The following is an 18,256-nucleotide window of genomic DNA, read 5'->3' as shown; positions in this document are numbered from 1 at the left end:
GAACCAAATACTGCTATTACAGTAGCCTTTAGGAAACTGTAGGATCTTTGTCAGATCAATTCTGTTATAATCAGAAAACCTAAAATATGTAGAGGTAGATATTTTAGAAAATATATAGATTCTATTTTCTCAGAATAAAAGAGGAGCAATAAAAATATAACTTTTTGAATATTTTCACTAGGTCACATTTCACTTGTTAAAACAAGTTATTTATTTGCTTTGTAATTGATCTTTGACTTTTTGTTTTCTTTGTAGCTGTTCAACGGTTTTGTGTATAGCATTTGAGGTTCTTCAGGGCTTGCAGTATATGAACAAACATGGTATAGTACACAGGGCATTGTCTCCTCATAATATCCTGTTGGACCGAAAGGTAATTGTTAAATCATGTAATAAATATTTATATATCATTTGAAATTGGAAGCAACTGGAATCAGGGCTACTCAGTCAGAGGAACAATAGAATCAGAATATGTTTTAAGAATATTCATAATGAAAAGACTATATGAAAGTGATGTAACTGTGGTTTTTGAATTTAAGGATTAAATAATCCTTAAATTATTTAATCTGTATATCTTTCACATGGATTATTTTTCCCACAAGACCCATTTTCTAACTTTATGGTTTTTTTATTTTACTCTTATTTCTAAAGCCTTGTGGCGTCCCAGTATACTCCTCCTCTTAATTTATTTTCATTTTTAAGAAAATGGCTCTTTTTGCTAGAATGTTATTCATATAAACCAGCTGCATTGTGTTTTCTCTGTTTTTCTTCTGCCTTCTTTCCTCTTCTATTTATCTCCTTATTTACCAGCTGTTCATACCTACCTCCTTTTACTATTGAAGTGCTGTTTCTCTACTGGAAATCTTATGGGGCATTAAGAAGAAGCTTGTAAACCCTTCAAAGAGAATTATGGATAGTAAGGTTATATATTTTCAGGAATAATTGTAATTTGATTCCTTTTCATAAAATACATAAAAACAACTTGGAGGAAATTTTTTCATGGGCATTATTTGCTGTGTTAGGATTATCCTTGTTCTCTGGTTCTTTTCCCAAATCAATACTTGGGAGGCTGAGATGAGAACATTACTTGATCCCAGGAGTTTGAGGCTGCAGTGAGCTATGATCATACCAATGCACTCCAGCCTGGATGACAGTGTGAGACCCTGTCTCTAAAAAACAAACACACAAACACAAAAATAGAAAATTGTACTCATTAATTTCAGATTTATGGCAGTAAAGAATCATTACCTTATCAATTTAAGCTATTTTTAAATATAAATATTTTATAATGCTTGGAAATAATGTTCTTGAGAAGACAAACCAATTTTAAGATCAACTTAATATTTTAAAGCCTTATAGATTAAAAGGGAAAAACTTAAAATATGTAAAATTATATTTATCATTTATTAAGAGCCTTATACTTATGATAGTTATTTTTGTTCTCAAACAATATAAAAAGTTATTGAAAATCTAGCAGATTCACCAAAATCTTGATGATTTTTGAACTGATCTTTTCGAGTTAAGTTTTCCTATTTCACAGTTAAATTATAACTATAAATGGACTTTCAACTCCATGGAAAAAAATTTGCTCTGTGAAAATTACCACAAAACATTCTAACCAAGGTTTCAAGACAGATGAGAATGTTTTTGCCTTTTTGTTTTGTGAAATAACTAGACAATGTAACAGCAAAAATATTAAAGAAAAATGTCATTTGTCATTTTGAGATATATATGTGTACATATGCATATATACATATTTAATGAGTATAAAGCAGACTATTGGCAGATAGTTTTTTATAAAATTATGATTTTTTAAAATCTACAGTGGCATTTTGATAAAATATTGTTATATAATGGTTTCTTTAGTTATAAAATGTATAATGATAATTTTATAATATAAATTATATATTGTCAATTATAATAAATTATTTGATAGTGTTTTTTTTCTTTATTATTGTAGGGACATATTAAATTGGCTAAATTTGGACTTTATCACATGACAGCTCATGGTGATGATGTTGATTTCCCAATAGGGTAAGGATATGTTTTCCTCTATTTTGAGTTTCTTTTTAACTTTGTAATCTTTGATAACATGTATATTTTGTTAATTATATCTGATATTCCTTTCTGATATGCAAACAGCTTTTTTAAAATTAATGCATCTCAATTTTCCATATACTTTTAAAATGAGTAGACAATGAGTTTTTCCCAGCATCCTCGTTGATGTTCATCATTCATTGAATTGGCAGAGAAGCTAACAGTATTGACATTCTTTACATTATAATATTTCCTAATTATCTGTATTTCATTCAGAATCAAATCAACTTAAGGCAAGAAGGATGACTAGATTCTCAACTAATGATAATGTGTGTGCATCAAGAGACTGAAAAACATCACTCTCACATTATTTTCAATTTAATGTTTTATGTTTAATTCCCTTTTCTCTAAGATATATATTAAGATTCAAGTTGAGTCATTGTGGATATTAGAGATAGAGATAAATTCCATACCTGAAAGTCTATGTTTAAGTTCAGAAAGGTTTATTTAATCACTTCTGTTATGGAATTGCAGATGTATGTTGCCCTCCACAAAAGAAATGGAAGGTTGTTTCATGCATATTCAAGTAGATGTTTTTGATACAGATTTCTGTGTTATATTTGTGTGGTTGCTTTTAGACATTTTCATTATTATTTTCTTTTCTGAAGATTTAAGTTGAGATTGTTTTAGATAAAATAGTTACAAAAATAGTATAAAGAATTCCTCTATACCCTTCATCAGTTTCTCCAAATGTTAACATTTCACTACATTTGCTTTTTCTCTGTTTTTTCTCCGAGCATATATGTGTGTATGTGTATAATGATTGTTTTTTATAATCACTTAAGAGTAATTAATTACATAATAGCACTTTAACCTCTAAGTACTTCAGTTTGTATTTTCTAAAAGAAGGACTTTGTTTTTTTACATGACCTCAGAACAGTTGTCAAAACAAGGAAACTAAACTTGATGCAGTATTATTATCTAACCTAGAGACCTTAATCATATTTTTTCAATTGTAATGTGGCTGTTTTTGATAGTATCCATTTGTGTTTTCCTCTTTGGGCTTCCTAAAATCAGTTCTATCACACCGTTACTGAGAATTGTGATATGGAGTCATGGAGTGTGTTTTTCAAACAGAATGTTACTTAAAAACTTAATTTGATTTTTTTTTTTAAAGCCAGCCTCATATATAACTTGCCCTTTTTTCTTTATAACTCAAATTACAGGTTTCTTAACTAAATTTTTTAAGTTTATGACTGTGTCTTATTATTAAGACATAGATAATAATCTTAAACTTTATTCAGTGAGGAAACATTTATTGAGCAATTTCTCTTATGCCTGTTGGTTTTACAAAAATAAATAAGATAGCTTTCTGTCCTCAAGAAGCTCATTGTTTAGTGGGAGAATTTTCTGTTTTGATGGACTACTTATTAAGGTACATAAATTCGTAGTCTTACAGTTTTGTGTATTGAAAACTTACAGGCAAAAACCAATTCTTGTTTCATAAGCATGAAAATGGTATTTTGCAAAGACAGTCTACAATTTCTTATTTGTTCAAAAAAGCCCTTTCGAATATGAAAGGGGTTTTTTATTCAACTTATAGTTGAATATAAGTTTTTAGTGAGGCTCTAGCTCCTTTGTCATGTATGATAAATGCCTTTCGAGGTGACTTTTAAGTAGCTGTAGTACAAGTGATTGCTGCTGCTTCTTTTGTCTAAATCAATTTGTGTAAGAAAGAAATCCAAAAACTTAAAAATTACTTTAAGTTTTTGATTTTTATTTAAAGGTACTTTAGGTTTCAGTGATGAATCGAAGAAAGGAGGTGATTCTTCTTAAAGCATATCAAGTAAGAGCTACACTTGAATTTAAAATGCTTGGATAAGAATTGGTCTTGTGTTACCCTTTGGTCTGGCTTGCTTTGAAGTCTTAGACCCAAAGGGTCTTACCAGAAAATATCAAAGAGCAAAATGTGAAACATTAGCCAGGAAAAATAAAGTGATCAAACAGCTAAGGCATGAAAGAAAATATTTACACCAGAAGAAGCTTGCAGTTGATTCAAAAGACAAATATTAAGGAACAACAAAGTAAAATGTTACCATCTGTTTCAAAATACTGTAAAGAGTTGGAAATTGGGCATTCATTTCAGTTGGCCAGTAGCTTAATACCTTGTTAAAACATCAAACAGATGATGAAAGCCACTTTATTTACCTCATCAGTCATACTCACAGCAAAGTTCTGGTAATTGTCTTTGAGTGTTAAAATGCTATGCTACAGAAGAGAAAGTTGTTGAAAAAAGATGAACTACATTAAATAACAATTCTAGAGCTTATTATTTTTTAATAATTTTCCTGTGATTAAAAGGGAAACTAAAATATTTGAAACAAAGTTTATCTCTGTCCTGTCAGAAGTTTTTGATATAACAATTTACCTGTAGTTTTGCTTGATTTTTCATTATTATTATTTTTGGATTAGATGTGCTGGAAATCAGGAAAAAAGATGAAAACTGACTTCTGGATGTATTGTGGTGATGATAAAAGTATACCATTGCATTTGTATTAAATTTTTTATTTTTATTTAATGTCTATATATTCACTAATATTTATAACAGCTTTGTGACGTAGGCAGTAATATTCCAGTTTTACAGATGAAGAAACCCAAATCACATAGAGAATATGTGGTAGAACTGAAATTAGAACACAGGTATTATAACATCTAGTCTAGTGCTGCTTCCACTAGACTTCAGCTGTTTCTAGAGATATCACACATTCATTTGGAAGAGCAGTATCATCTTAGGGTAAAATAACACAATACGAATTTGTATATGAGAGAAATACATGAGCAAATCATAAGAAGATACTGGTATCACCATCATCATTCTATTAAAATGAAAAAGGAGTTAAAAAACAAATTTACCCATTTGAATTTAAGTCACATTCCCTGACTTAATTGACTTGTATTTTGAATGTAAATAAGAAGTACTAGCAATGATAGTGTGAGGAGGTAGCTGTAGAAAAGGTAGGAAGAAAAATGGAAATAATATTTGAATGCCTACTTAATATATATTACATAGATGATACATATATTTAAATACATTTTGATTATACTTATCATTGTAAGAGGACATAATTTAATCTAACTGGTTTTAAAATCTAGATTGTGGTGCTCATGACTAAATCTGACAATAAATGACGAAAGGGCATGCACATATGTAATAAGTATGGCAAAATTTCACTCCATCTCTCTTCTAAAACGGTTCTTATTCCTTTTATTTCTAGGCACTGGGATTCAAATTTAGCAATTGCTCCTATGTCTAATCCTTATTTACTACCTGCTTCTTAAATTGTTGTTTGTAAGGCCATCCTAATGGGTATTTTTGATAGGAATTTTTTTTTAAAGCAAAACTATACTGAGTATATCCTCTATTTAAGTCTCCTTGGTAGTTGCAGAGGGTTTATAAAAAGATACGCAAGTGCCCTCAGGTATGTAGTTCTTTTTTTTCTAATTGAGATGGGAGGTTAAATTTTTGTATGTGAAATATATAGTATATAAAACAAACATGTATAGCATCATACCGTGTATAGCTTTTATAAGATATAGAACAGGCAAAATAAGTACTTTATAGAATCAAATCAGGTATTGATGGCAGTGGCGGCCTGTCTGGGATGGCCACTACCATGATGCCGGCTGCAGTGTGGAGGAGGTGCTGCTGGGGCTGTCACTTCACGGAGCCTATGGGGGCCAGGAGCAGGCAGGAGCCCCACCTTCCCGGGCACAGTTGCAGCTGCTAAGTTGGTGCTGCAGACCCAGGCCTCCCTGTGCTCTTGGGGGCCGGAAGCAGGCAGGAGCCCTGCTCTCCCAGGTGCAGCTGTAGGCTCGGAAATGTCTACTCCCACTGCCTGGCCTCTCCCGGCTCCCTGTACACACTCTGATCTTGGAGCGATGTTGGGGTCAAGCCCAGGTGCTGTTGGACCCCGGCTGGGTGTGTGCACACTCGAGGCAGCACTGACACTCCGGCCCCCTGCTGCCTTGACTCCCTGTGGACTTCGGACACCAACAAGCAAGGGAGGGAGTCCGAAGGGGGGCTGAGGGCAGCTCAGTGCTGGCGGGCAGGCGCTCCGTGGCACGAATAGCCTGGGCACCATGAAGAGTGACAGGAGTCAGACAGGTTCCTGGGTAGAAGGGGGCAGGTCCCTGGTGAAGCCCTGCCTTCAAGCCCAGGAGGGCCTGAAGCATGGGAGATGGGCTGCAGGTCCCGTGGACCTGAGTGGGAACTTGTGGTGCTTTTTCTGGGCCCACCTATGGCCGCCCATGGACCAATGGACGTGCACTTCTTCCCTCTGAGGACCATAAAAACCCTGGACTCAGCCAGACTTGAGCAGATGATGGATGGCCAGCTGTAGAGAGGAGCTACCCACCCCAAGGTCTTCTCTCTGCTGAGGGCTGAATGCTCATAGGGACACCCCACCTGAGGGGAAAAGCTATCCACCCTAGGGTCTCTTCTCAGCTGAGTGTTGAACACTCCTTGGGACACCCTGCCAGTGGAGAGGAACTACCCACTGTGGGTCTCTTTAGGTGTTCTATAGCTCAATAAATCTCTTCACCTTGCTCACCCTTCACTTGTCCATGTACCTTATTCTTCTTGGATGCAGGACAAGAATTTGGGACCTGCCAAATGTCAGAGCTAAAACAGCTATAACAAACAGGGCTGAAACAACCCCTTGCTTGCCACATTGCGGGTGGCAAGGAAAGAAGACAGAAGGAGAGAGGAGCTGCAGCCCTTTGGGGAGCCCAGACCTAGGAGCTTTCTGAGCCAGGGCTGTGACACTCTCTTTGGGGCTCTGCAGTTCCTGGCATCTCCAAGTTTCCATGCACAACCATGTTCCCTGGTGCCAGCCATGGAAGCTGCTTGCAACGCACCTGGTCCAACCACAGCCTTGCAGGAAGCCAGTGCCTATGCCAGCACCTGGACCTGCCTGCCATGCCACAGCCAGTGTGCCTGGCTGTGCACAGTGGCCAGACCCCACACTCACTCATACACCCCTTGCCACGCCATGCCTGGCTCTCCCTTGGCCGCGTGGCATCCAGGCCAGTAGCACGAGCTGAGCACAGCCTGCCAGTCCAAGTGGATGGAACGAGCCCAGTGGGTCCCAGCAAAACTCAGGCAAAGGCACCACTGGCCACAGAGGTTTCCACCTGACAAAGTGACACCACAAAATCCCGTGATATGTTCCTTTATGGAAAAAATATAAATCTTTTTGAGAGACATTATAGAAGACCTAAATAAATATGGAGATATCATGTTTATAGATTGTTAGGGTTAGTATTGTAAAGATGTTAGTTCTCTACAACCTGTCTTTATATCTTATCTATTTTCAATAAAAATTCAACTGTATGTGAAAGAGAAAATACTTGGCAAGATAGTTTTAAAATGTATGTAGAGAAGAACAAACACCTACAAAGAGCCTGCATTTTCCCAAAGAGAAACTAAAAGGTATGTATGTTTTGAGAGCTCTTAACAATTTTCAGTAATTATTTAATAAAATATATTTTATATAAAAATATTTTATTTAAAATAGTGTAATAGTATACTCTTAGGCAAATTGACCAAATGAACAGTTGAGGGAGCCAAGAAACAAACCTATGTATGTGTGGAGATTTGATTTAGTATACGGCTGGCACTGCAGACTACTTGAGGAGAAAGAGGTTTCAATAAAGGGAACAGGGCTCAATTGCTTATTTATGTAGGAAAATAAGTTGTACCTTGTCTGACATCATATGAAAAATGAATTCTAGATGAATCAAGAAACTTAAATATAAAAGGCTAAACTGAAATTTTGAGAAAATTAACAGATTATTTTGACAAAATCATTAAGTATAAGGAAAAAAGTTTAATTCAACTGAAAGATAAGAACTTCTCATTCATAAACAGATACCGTAAAGAGAAAGAAAAGACAAAACCACAAAGTGGTAGAAAATATTTCAAGTCATAATTACTGAAGAAGACATTAGTATCTGGAGTTAAAGAACAACTGTGCAGTAAAAGATTATCATAGGAAGCCTAAGACTGCTATCCTTAGAAACTAAGTCCTGCTAGCAATGTTTGCCCTTGGCTGTTGCCTTGAAACTTGGGTTGCAGAAATGTCCCCATGGATGCCTAACTGCTGAGGCTAGTTTACTGTGCTTGTAAACAACCAAAGTGGTTTATGCTGAACACTTGCTTTCCTTCTTGAGTTCTTGAATTTTTGTACATGCCAGGCAGAGAGTGCCTGTGTGACAAGTCCCAAATAAAATCCTTGGATTTTCAATGAGCTTCTCTGGCCAGAAACATCACATAACATTTGTTCTTCAAGATTGGAAAGAAGTTAAAAAAAAAAGAAAGAAAAGAAAATGAAAGATACATCACATACATGGTGCTATATTTTTGTTGCTGGAAGAAGAATGTATTCTGTGTGATCCCTGATAGGAGGGAGAGAGCATAAGGAAGCCTGTATATAGGTTCCTGGAGACTCCCTCTCTATCTTTGTCCCTTGTGATCCAGCTATGCCCTTACTATGTCACTGTAATAAATCTTAGCCGTGAGTACACTTATTTGCTAAGTCTTGTAAGTCCTTCTAGTGAATTTCTAAACATGAGAGTGGTCTTGGGGACCCCAAAACAACTAGAGAAATAAGCGAAAGACTTGAATGGGCATATCACACAATAATAAACCCAAATGACTAATAAACATATGAACATATGCCTCAATGTCATTAATTTTCAAGGAAATGCAAAGTAAAACCACAATAGATTTTATATACCAGATTGTTAAACATTAAAAAGTCTGTCAAATATCAAGTGTTGGTGAAGAAGTAAAACAATAGGAACAGTCATTCACTGCTGGCAAGTGTATAGATTGGTATAACTCGTTTTGAAAAACATTTGGCATTGTGTAATGAAGTAGAAAGTGCACATATCCTATGGCTTAGAAATTTGGGTCTAGGTTGTTAACCTTGGGAACCTTTTGCAGATGTATACCATACATGGCATTCTGTGCAACGTTGTTCATAATGCTAATAATAAAAAGCAGGAAACAGCTTAAATGCCATTGCCATTTGAATGTATAAATAATGTTATGTTCATATAATAGAAATAAGAATTTAATGGATATAGCTTCATGCAACAATATAGATAATCTTGATTGAAAGAGCAAAAGAATACAGTCATCCTAATTCCAGTGTTATAAAGTTCAGAAATATGCTTGACTAAACAGTACATTTTTTAGGGATACAAATATGGTAAAAACCATCAGGAAATGGAAGAGAATGACAAACACAAAAATTCCAGGTATCTTCTCCTCTGGAGGAACAGGGGTGGAGATACAATCAGGGAGAAGCACAAAGGGACTTTTGGTGATAATTTTATGTTCTTCACTTAAACTGCTTCTTGGTACATGGGTGTTCATTGAAGCTTTCTTCTTTATGCCTTATTCATATTTAATAGGCAGTGTTTTGCATTTATTCAATATTTGCTAAACCGGTTTTCAAAAAACGTTTTATGTCAGTGAAGTTGTGAGGAAATAGGCACCCTCATGTATTACTTATGACAATATAAATTGATACAACCTCCCCAAAGGGCAACTTGGTGTGGTAAATCAAAATTTAAAATGCACATACCTTACGATCTTGGAATGCCACTTCTAAGAATATATCTGTCATTTATATGCATATACTTGTGGGATATGTAATAGTCATAATATATTCATCTCATTATTGGTAATAGCAAAAGAATGGAAGTTCCAAAATGTTTTTGTTTCATCAAATTAAGTACATCAATGAAATTATTGGGAGTTTTCAAAAAGAATGAGGAAACTCTATACTTGTGTTTTTAAAGAACAATCTCTAAAATACACTTTAAGTGGAAAAAAGGTACATAGCAATATGTATAGTATTCCACCATGTGGGGCAGAGGTGATGGGTGGACAAAGTTATATATACATAAATATGTATGGATGACAGGGGTGTAGAGATAGGAGTTTTACTTTTCAATTTGTGTCTTTTTCATAGCATTAACATTCTTACTACTAAAAATAAATACTTTTTTAAAAGATAAAATGCACTTTAAATATTAATTCAGCATTAAGGGAAGATAGGCAATAAGAAGGAAGGAAAAACACTTGGAAGCCTAGAGGACTGTGTTAAAAACACAGAGAGAAGCAAATAAAGGAGCTAATGCTGGAGGGAGACATGAAGGTTTTAAAACTATTTCAGACTTGTGTATATTTACTCTTGATTCCTTGACATTAAAGTTCTGTATTATGATGGTTAGTTTAGAATGCTTTCTAGCAACAGTTGTTAATTTAATTGCATGAGACTTTTACATAGATCTTACCACATTGATTGTAAAAATGTACTATCACTTCTTTCCCTGTTGTAATTTTTCATTATTTTAATGTATCATTACAGGTATCCCTCGTACTTGGCCCCTGAGGTAATTGCACAGGGAATTTTCAAAACCACTGATCACATGCCAAGTAAAAAACCATTGCCTTCTGGCCCCAAATCAGATGTATGGTCTCTTGGAATCATTTTATTTGAGCTTTGTGTGGTATGTATAAAGAAATATTAATATAATAAAAGGAAATTGTGCATTTATTGGAATAATCTTTTGGAGAGGAAAGTTAATAATAGTATGTTTTTGCTGTACAAATTAATTACATATGAGGAGAAAAGGCTTAATTTGACTTAATCATGTTTGATAATTTCACATTTTTTTGGCATCTCTGGAAACATACTTTTACTAAGTGTGAATGTAAATGTTACCAGATGTATATTATTTTGATATCTCTATAATGTGTATATTTTTACAAAGTTAAGATGTTTATATTAAGTTATATGAGATATATGGAGTACCATTAAAAGTTTAACAAGATATTGAAATGAAAACTACGTTTTTAGAAGATTGATATGAAAGTAATGTAAGATTGAGAAGAATAGCAGCTTTTTTCAATGATCTCTACCTGTAGTTCTGATTTGATAAGTGTTTAAGAACATTTTTTCTTCTGTATTAAAAAAAATCAAAGCATCTCTTTTTTCTATAAACACCAGGTAATCTTAAGCCTTTTCCTTCTAAGTTTATTTAAATGATCATATAAGCTTAATTTGTTTATGATAAGAGAAATATAATGATAGCCAACATTAATGAAGCATATTCTGCATTACATAACCCTCACCATAACCTGTGGTATATGTACAGTTAATATTTTAATTTTACAGATGAGAAAAGTGAAACTTCAGGTGGTATTAAGTAGTTTGCCAAATTTATATAACTATTTGATGGTGGAAGAGTCCAATTTGGCACACAATCATTGCTCAACTCATAAATGCTGAAGGTATAAGTGTTTGACTCCAGACCTTATACTAAGGAGCCTCCTGAGGCAGACTAATAAGGAAATAATTAAAATATAATGTGTGCATCTTAAAATATACCAGGTGCTGTAGGAGCATGAAGGATGGCTGTCTGAAGTTATTGTGGTAAGAGGAAGGAGTGTTATGAAGTTTTTTTAATGGAGAAACAGACTACCCGAATCATGATATTTAAGTAAGAATTAGCTCGGTAGGCGAAAGAGTATAATCAGTCTTACCCAGGAGTCATCTTGGTCTCAATAAAGTAAGACTCCACATGGCCTGGAATACATCTAGATATCCAGGTATGTGTGGATCTCAAAAGTGAACAATGCTTACATCAAACTAGAATGTAATGACCCTTAGATGTATAAAATGTTTAAATGATAACTATTATGCAACACTTTCTAAAATGTTATTTCACCAGTAATTTTTCTTTAGTGGAGCTGACTTTAAAAATCCATTAAAACTTTTGGAGATAAATAAAGATGCCTGATAAAATTAGTTTCAGCTATAAGGGGAGAAAAATGCCTTCCTAGAAAAAACATGTAAATATTAATAGAAATTTCTTTTCTCATTTTATTTAGGGAAGAAAATTATTTCAGAGCTTGGATATTTCTGAAAGACTAAAATTTTTGCTTACTTTGGGTAAGTGTCATACAATTGCTTATCTTTCAAATATAAATATAACTTACTAACTATTAGTAATCATGCACATTGAGGATGTGTTCTTTTGAAATAGTGAGTACACTGAAATATCCTCCCTTTACTCAAGTTGCTAATGATCAGTGGTAATGATCAGCAGAACAGCATATGAGGTCCCTTCTAAAATATTACAGCAGAAATTTCTTTATTATCTGAGGAATTTTAACCTAAATGGAAATAATCTCAGCTTTATTATCTAGCCAAGTAAATTAACTTGTGAAATCAAAATGAGAATATAAAATTGTATTTCTGTAGCAGTTTACCTTCAGACAATGTATCTTAACTTTTGGACTATCTTTCTATTTGATGAATCATGTACAAATAACAACTCAAGAAGAATATTGATTTTTCCTTATAAAAGGCTCATATGAATTTTCATGTATGTGGATCCAAACATGTATAATTCAAATTAATAAAAATTCATGTAATCTACTTTAGAGTGGAATTAATTAAGCATGTTTGGTAATTAAGGAGAGAAAAACAGTGATAGAACACTATGCAAAAGAGTGACAGATTAGTATCCAAGTTAAAAACATTTACAAATAAGAATATGTACAGGAAAGTATTAGTAAACATTAAATAATAATGAATTATAAATAAATTTGCAAAAGTTTTACCAGATTTACCACATTTAATTACAAAGATTGATACTACAGCTATTAAGAAGCCTTGGAGATTCTTAAATGTGGTCTGTAACCTAAACTTATACTTTAAATTCCCAAATAAATTTAAGTACATTTTCCAAATTATGTACAATAAAAATAAGTTAGTCTTGTAATCATGAAAAAACAAAACAAAACTACAAAGCCTTCTTAAAAAGCGCTGTTTATATACAGTCAGTTCTTGAAGAGGATTGGTTCTAGCACCCTCACATGTACCAAAATCCATGTGTACTCAAGTTCCACAGTCAGCCCCACAGAACCCATGTGTATGAAAAGTCGGTCCTACATACATGCAGATTTCGCATCCACAAATACTGTATTTTCAACCCATGTTTGGTTGGAAACAATCCACATATAAGTGGAACTGTGCAGTTTAAACCCATGTTGTTCAAGGGTCAGCTATGTGTGTCTGCATGTGTATATTTAGAGAGAGACAGAGAGAGCTAGAGTATCTTTACCTTCCTTGTAAAGGAATTGCTCCTTTATCAAACTATTTAAGCTGATATCTTTCAGTGTCAGTTATTCAATTAGTATTTATCTGAAGCTTTTCATTTTTATCAAAACATGTAAAGAAATTTAACAAAATGGTAAAGTTTTCAGTATTTTAAGTTTCAAAATTGCATTACTCCATTAAAACATTTTTGATCAGTTTATTTTCTGGTTTGTTGGACAGATTAGAAAAATAGCATTTATTCATATAGTTTTTCTGTTTTATAGACTGTGTAGATGACACTTTAATAGTTCTGGCTGAAGAGCATGGTTGTTTGGACATTATAAAGGTTTGTCATTAATCTGGGTCTTAGTCCATTTGTGCTGCTATAACAAAATACCTGATATTGGGTAACTTATAAAGACAAAAATTTATTTTTCCACAGTTATTGAAACTAGGAAGTCCAAGTTAAAGGCACCAGTACGTTTGGTTGTCTGGTGAGGGCTGCAGTCTTCTGAGAGAGAAACACTGTCCTTACAAGGCAGAAGGGCAAGCTAGGCAATTGCTATGTGAAGTCTCACCTTTATAAGCCTCTTAATGCCATTCGCCAGGGGAAGAGCCCTTATGACCTAATTACTTCTTAAAGGCCTCACCTCTTAATACCATCACATTGGCCATTAAGTTTCAAAGTTCATGAAGCCTAAACTTTGGAGGGAACACATTCAAACCATAGCAATCTGTGAATGAAAATTTATTTTACACACTTGGGATCCAGTTGGAAGCTATTTTAAAGCAATGCTTATTTCTCTTTAAGTATTTGCTTTTTCACAGTGACTACATTTGTATAAAGTACAAATAAAAACTTTAAAAACATCAAAAACTTCTAGATTAGCAAACATTTGAATAAAGTATATTTCTAAATTGATCATTTTAATTAATTATTTTCTCTCTTTATTTACCAGGAGCTTCCTGAAACTGTGATAGATCTTTTGAAGAAGTGCCTCACCTTCCATCCTTCTAAGAGGTTGATATTATTTAGAGATTGGGATTACATTGAGATCCTTTACGCATAAGCAATTGATTTTTTTCTTGTTTTAATATAATGGATTAAAGATAATGTACATATGGAGTAGTATATAATTGACATCAGTATCATAACTGTGAATGATGTAAGCTTTCATTTTTTGTGAATTAATGAAAAAGTAATTAAAGTTAAACTACGGTCAGAAAACTGACATACACTAAAGAAGTTACTAGTTCATTTCCAAGCTTTTAAATAGAATATTAACTAAACTATGGAATGTAGGTATTCCTAGACCCAATAATAACATCAGTGAAATGAGAATAAAAGTTTGTTGTCAATATGTATTATAGCAATGAACTTGGATCAGTGGTGTGATAAACTAACAATTGTTGACAATAAAAAAGGATTTCTTAGAAGTTTCATTAATTGACTTTGACTTGATGATGTCACTACTAGTCATACAGCTATCCCTAAATTCCTTTAGTATGTAATGTTTGAAAATAATGTATACAAATTTGCCTTTAGAAAAACAACTTTATCAAGACATGTCAGAGAGAAATAGTTTTGTGTCAATGTACCACATTAAAGGACAGGAAGAAAAGCCAAATGGTATTATTATAATAGTTTGCATAAATATTATTTAATTATTTAAGATATTCAGTAAAGCAGGTGAATGCTAGTCAGGGTAAAAGTAAACAATGCAGAAGCTTTTATGGAATGATGTTTTTGATACATCATGAGGTAAAGTACAACATAAGTAAAAAAAAATTCAGTATTTACTCACAGTTATTTGATTATAATATAAAAGTATGCATCTAGACTCTGTAAAAGAGAGCTGTATTATTTTCTCTGCTAATGAGGTATTTAAGACTTTTATCCATTCTCTTGAATGTATGCCATTATTCTAGGAAATTTTTTATGACTTTCATTCATGCTCTGTATTTTAAATGTTCTCAAGGCCAACCCCAGATGAATTAATGAAGGACAAAGTATTCAGTGAGGTATCACCTTTATATACCCCCTTTACCAAACCTGCCAGTCTGTTTTCATCTTCTCTGAGATGTGCTGATTTAACTCTGCCTGAGGATATCAGTCAGTTGTGTAAAGGTAATGATAAATTAAAGCATAGAGAATAATATGAGCCTTGTTTTTAAAGAAGTTTCCTTGTCCTACTTTCAGCTTTGAATTTATCAACAATATATATTGGTGGGATCATGGGAATTAAGAGACAATTCTGGAAGTGATTAAAATATAACTGACTGGCTGGGTGCAGTGGCTCATGCCTGTAATCCCAGCACTTTGGGAGGTCAAAGAGGGAGGATCACTTGAGGCCAGCCATTTGAGACCAGCCTGGTCAACGTAGAGATATCCTGTCTCTACAAAAAACAACAACAACAACAAAAAACAAAGTATATGCACACACACACAAATATATATATATAGTTAGTCAGAGCCTAACTTCCTTGGATAATATCAGAGCCTAACTGAACTGGTGAGGGGAAATAGCAAATTGCAGCCAGCTCTAGCCTTCTGTGTGGTGGTTAAAGTTAACAGAAGCATTCTGTAGTCAATCCTGTGATTAGTTCTGAATCTTTAAGTGAGCCTTTGCCTCTAGCCTTTAAACAATTGCTTTCTTGCCATTAAGGAGTGACTAGAATACACATAAACACACACATTTGAGCTAACAGTTTATCCTTTCTATTTAAGTTACTGATATTCTATATAATTTATTTATAAATGATCTCTAAAAATAATATTGATAAGAATTACATATCATTATATTCTGCATATTGAAGAGAATATCAGCTTTTAGACTTTCAATTCTTGTGTGAAGATTACGACTCTTGGAATGTAAGGTTTAGTGACACCAGTTAACTTTATTCTGAAAAGTTGTTATGACTTAAGTCATAGCAGAAAATGGTTACTAAACATTCATTCAATTAAACATTTATTGAGTTCCTGGTATGTGTCACATACTGTATCTTTAAGTAACATTCATGCCAAATGGGAAGGCAGACAGACATTTAATTATACAATCACTGTTATAAATGAAGGTCAATATGAATATAGCACAATGGCAGCATAGCAGGAGCACCTAATTCTGTATTTCTGTCTGGGACATCAAGGAAGACTTCAGAAAAGGCAGCCAGCCGTTGCCTTGAGATATGAGGGAAGGAACAATTTGTGTTGGTTGCCTCCCCATGTGCTATTTTCTCCCCTTATTCCTTTTCCAATATAGAGTGTAAAATTTCCAATACTATGTATTCATTATAAAGGGTGAAAATTCCAGATGTTTTTTTCTAGTTTCCCTTGCTATGGGCAGTAAGCTTGTGAACTAGAGTTGGCTAATGGGATCTAAATGAAAGTGCTGGACATAAGGGCTACTTATAGGGAAAAAACAAATTTTCTTGTCAAGAAAGGTACTGCAGCATAGGTTCACCACTTTCTTCTCTTCTGAATGCAGGAAATGGTCTAGAATTTTGATAAGCATAGGCCCCTCCTGTACCTATGATTTTTATTAACAGAGATGAATAAATGTCTTTATTATATAAGCCACTTTTAGTAGTATATTATTTTCAGTCGGGAGCATTCAAATTATTACAAAAATTGAATCAGAATCTGCCAGTCATGGCATACCTCCAGTAGGAGAGGGGAAATATCAAGCTCCAACTCGTTCTAGCCACCCCTTAAGGGCAAGGAAACACTTTGTCTAGAGTCACTGGCTCACTTAAAGATTGAGACCTAAATTGTAGGACTTACTACAGAATGCTTCTGTTCCCCATACCTTAACTACCACATAGAAGGCTAGAGCTGGCTGCATTTTGGTATTTCCCCTCTCCAGGTCAGTTAGGCTCTGATATTATCTAAGTGAGTTAGCCTCTGACTAACCGGTTTATCCTGAAGACAGACCTTGTTAAGAACAGTGCTCATTGTATTTCAGAATGGTTACATTTCCTCTGCCACTGCTGGAAACATAAGGGCATTTTCCTCCAATATTTACTGTGAGAACCTTGTCAGTCTCCAGACTCACAAAAGTGTGGGGCTATCCCTTTTGACTGGTTCCCTCTGGAGTTTTTAACTCTCAGACTTGTCCACACTGAGCCTCCAGTAATTTATCAATTACAGTTTAGGTTTTCCAAACTTGGCACTGGTTCCTGAGGCACTGCTCATGAATGTCTGTTCCAGAATGCCATAGCTCCCTTTATTCTCCTCTCTGTCTCCAGTCCTGGGGACAGAAGTTTGTCCTATGTCCTCACCTCTCTTACAGATCCAAGAATTGTTGATTTTTCAGTCTGTTCAACTTTTTATTTGTTGTTAGGATGGAGTAGCAAATTTCAGGCTCCCTACAATCAGAACTAGGAACTGGAAGTCTGTTCTTCAGAGTTTATTTTTTTTAGAATGGCAGCTATTACTGCCTGTTGACGTTTAATAAAAGTAGAAAATATAATACAATGATTCCTTAAATTTGCTTTTAATAGATATAAATAATGATTACCTGGCAGAAAGATCTATTGAAGAAGTTTATTACCTTTGGTGTTTGGCTGGAGGTGACTTGGAGAAAGAGCTTGTCAACAAGGAAATCATTCGATCCAAACCACCTATCTGCACACTCCCCAAGTAAGGAAAGAAACTTCTCTTGGGAATTTAAATAAATAAATACATGGTAATAATTCTATGGTAATAATAAAAAAGAAAATTGGTGTTTTTTTTTGAAAATTGGTTGTTCTTAAAATTTTTTTGGTAGGCATCCCAGCTAAGTGATTATTGGAAGCAATTGGAATCAACACCTTGTTTGATTGGCCAAAGTTTCTAATTGCAGAGTTCCCATCAGTTGTCTTTGATCAGTAATTTGCTTTGTGACCTACTTGAAGTGAAGTTAATATTATGGAATATCTTGCAATAATTGATGTTAATGAAAAATACACAAGTCACAATAGAATATTTAAGACAGTTAACTAAAAACTAGCTTAATGTTCCTACTATGAAGAACTATGTTCTTTTTCCAAATATACTTGTAAAT

The 18,256-nt window shown here is 34.0% G+C and overlaps 2 protein-coding genes across 11 annotated transcripts in view; one reads left to right on the top strand and one right to left on the bottom strand.

The window, feature by feature from the left end:
* The window catches only part of TBCK (TBC1 domain containing kinase), a 277,680-nt gene that overhangs the window by 54,011 nt on the left and 205,413 nt on the right, over window positions 1-18,256 (top strand). For 7 of the 9 annotated variants that reach the window (XR_010156332.1, XM_016951969.4, XM_001170662.7 and 4 more), the window contains 8 exons: window positions 256-370; window positions 1,958-2,031; window positions 10,476-10,617; window positions 12,002-12,062; window positions 13,499-13,560; window positions 14,174-14,235; window positions 15,194-15,342; window positions 17,715-17,853. Coding sequence is in view for 8 of the 9 variants with exons in the window: in XM_016951969.4 (XP_016807458.1) it covers window positions 256-370; window positions 1,958-2,031; window positions 10,476-10,617; window positions 12,002-12,062; window positions 13,499-13,560; window positions 14,174-14,235; window positions 15,194-15,342; window positions 17,715-17,853 (804 nt within the window). In the remaining variant the exon portion in view is untranslated. The remainder of the gene's footprint in view (window positions 1-255; window positions 371-1,957; window positions 2,032-10,475; window positions 10,618-12,001; window positions 12,063-13,498; window positions 13,561-14,173; window positions 14,236-15,193; window positions 15,343-17,714; window positions 17,854-18,256) is intronic. The other 2 variants (XM_001170726.7, XM_063808990.1) reach the window with 1 other exon arrangement.
* Window positions 1-18,256, bottom strand: part of AIMP1 (aminoacyl tRNA synthetase complex interacting multifunctional protein 1) — a 109,499-nt gene that overhangs the window by 85,297 nt on the left and 5,946 nt on the right. The window contains exon 2 of one of the 2 annotated variants that reach the window (XM_063808992.1): window positions 822-892. The exons of the other annotated variant lie outside the window; for it this stretch is intronic. The gene's annotated coding sequence lies outside the window, so the exon portion shown is untranslated. The remainder of the gene's footprint in view (window positions 1-821; window positions 893-18,256) is intronic. 2 annotated transcript variants of the gene reach the window in all.

This window comes from Pan troglodytes, chromosome 3, assembly GCF_028858775.2.
Source record: "Pan troglodytes isolate AG18354 chromosome 3, NHGRI_mPanTro3-v2.0_pri, whole genome shotgun sequence".
Lineage (NCBI taxonomy): Eukaryota > Metazoa > Chordata > Mammalia > Primates > Hominidae > Pan > Pan troglodytes.
The sequence above is the reverse complement of the archived record's forward strand: the minus strand, read 5'-3'. Positions and strand labels throughout refer to the sequence as shown.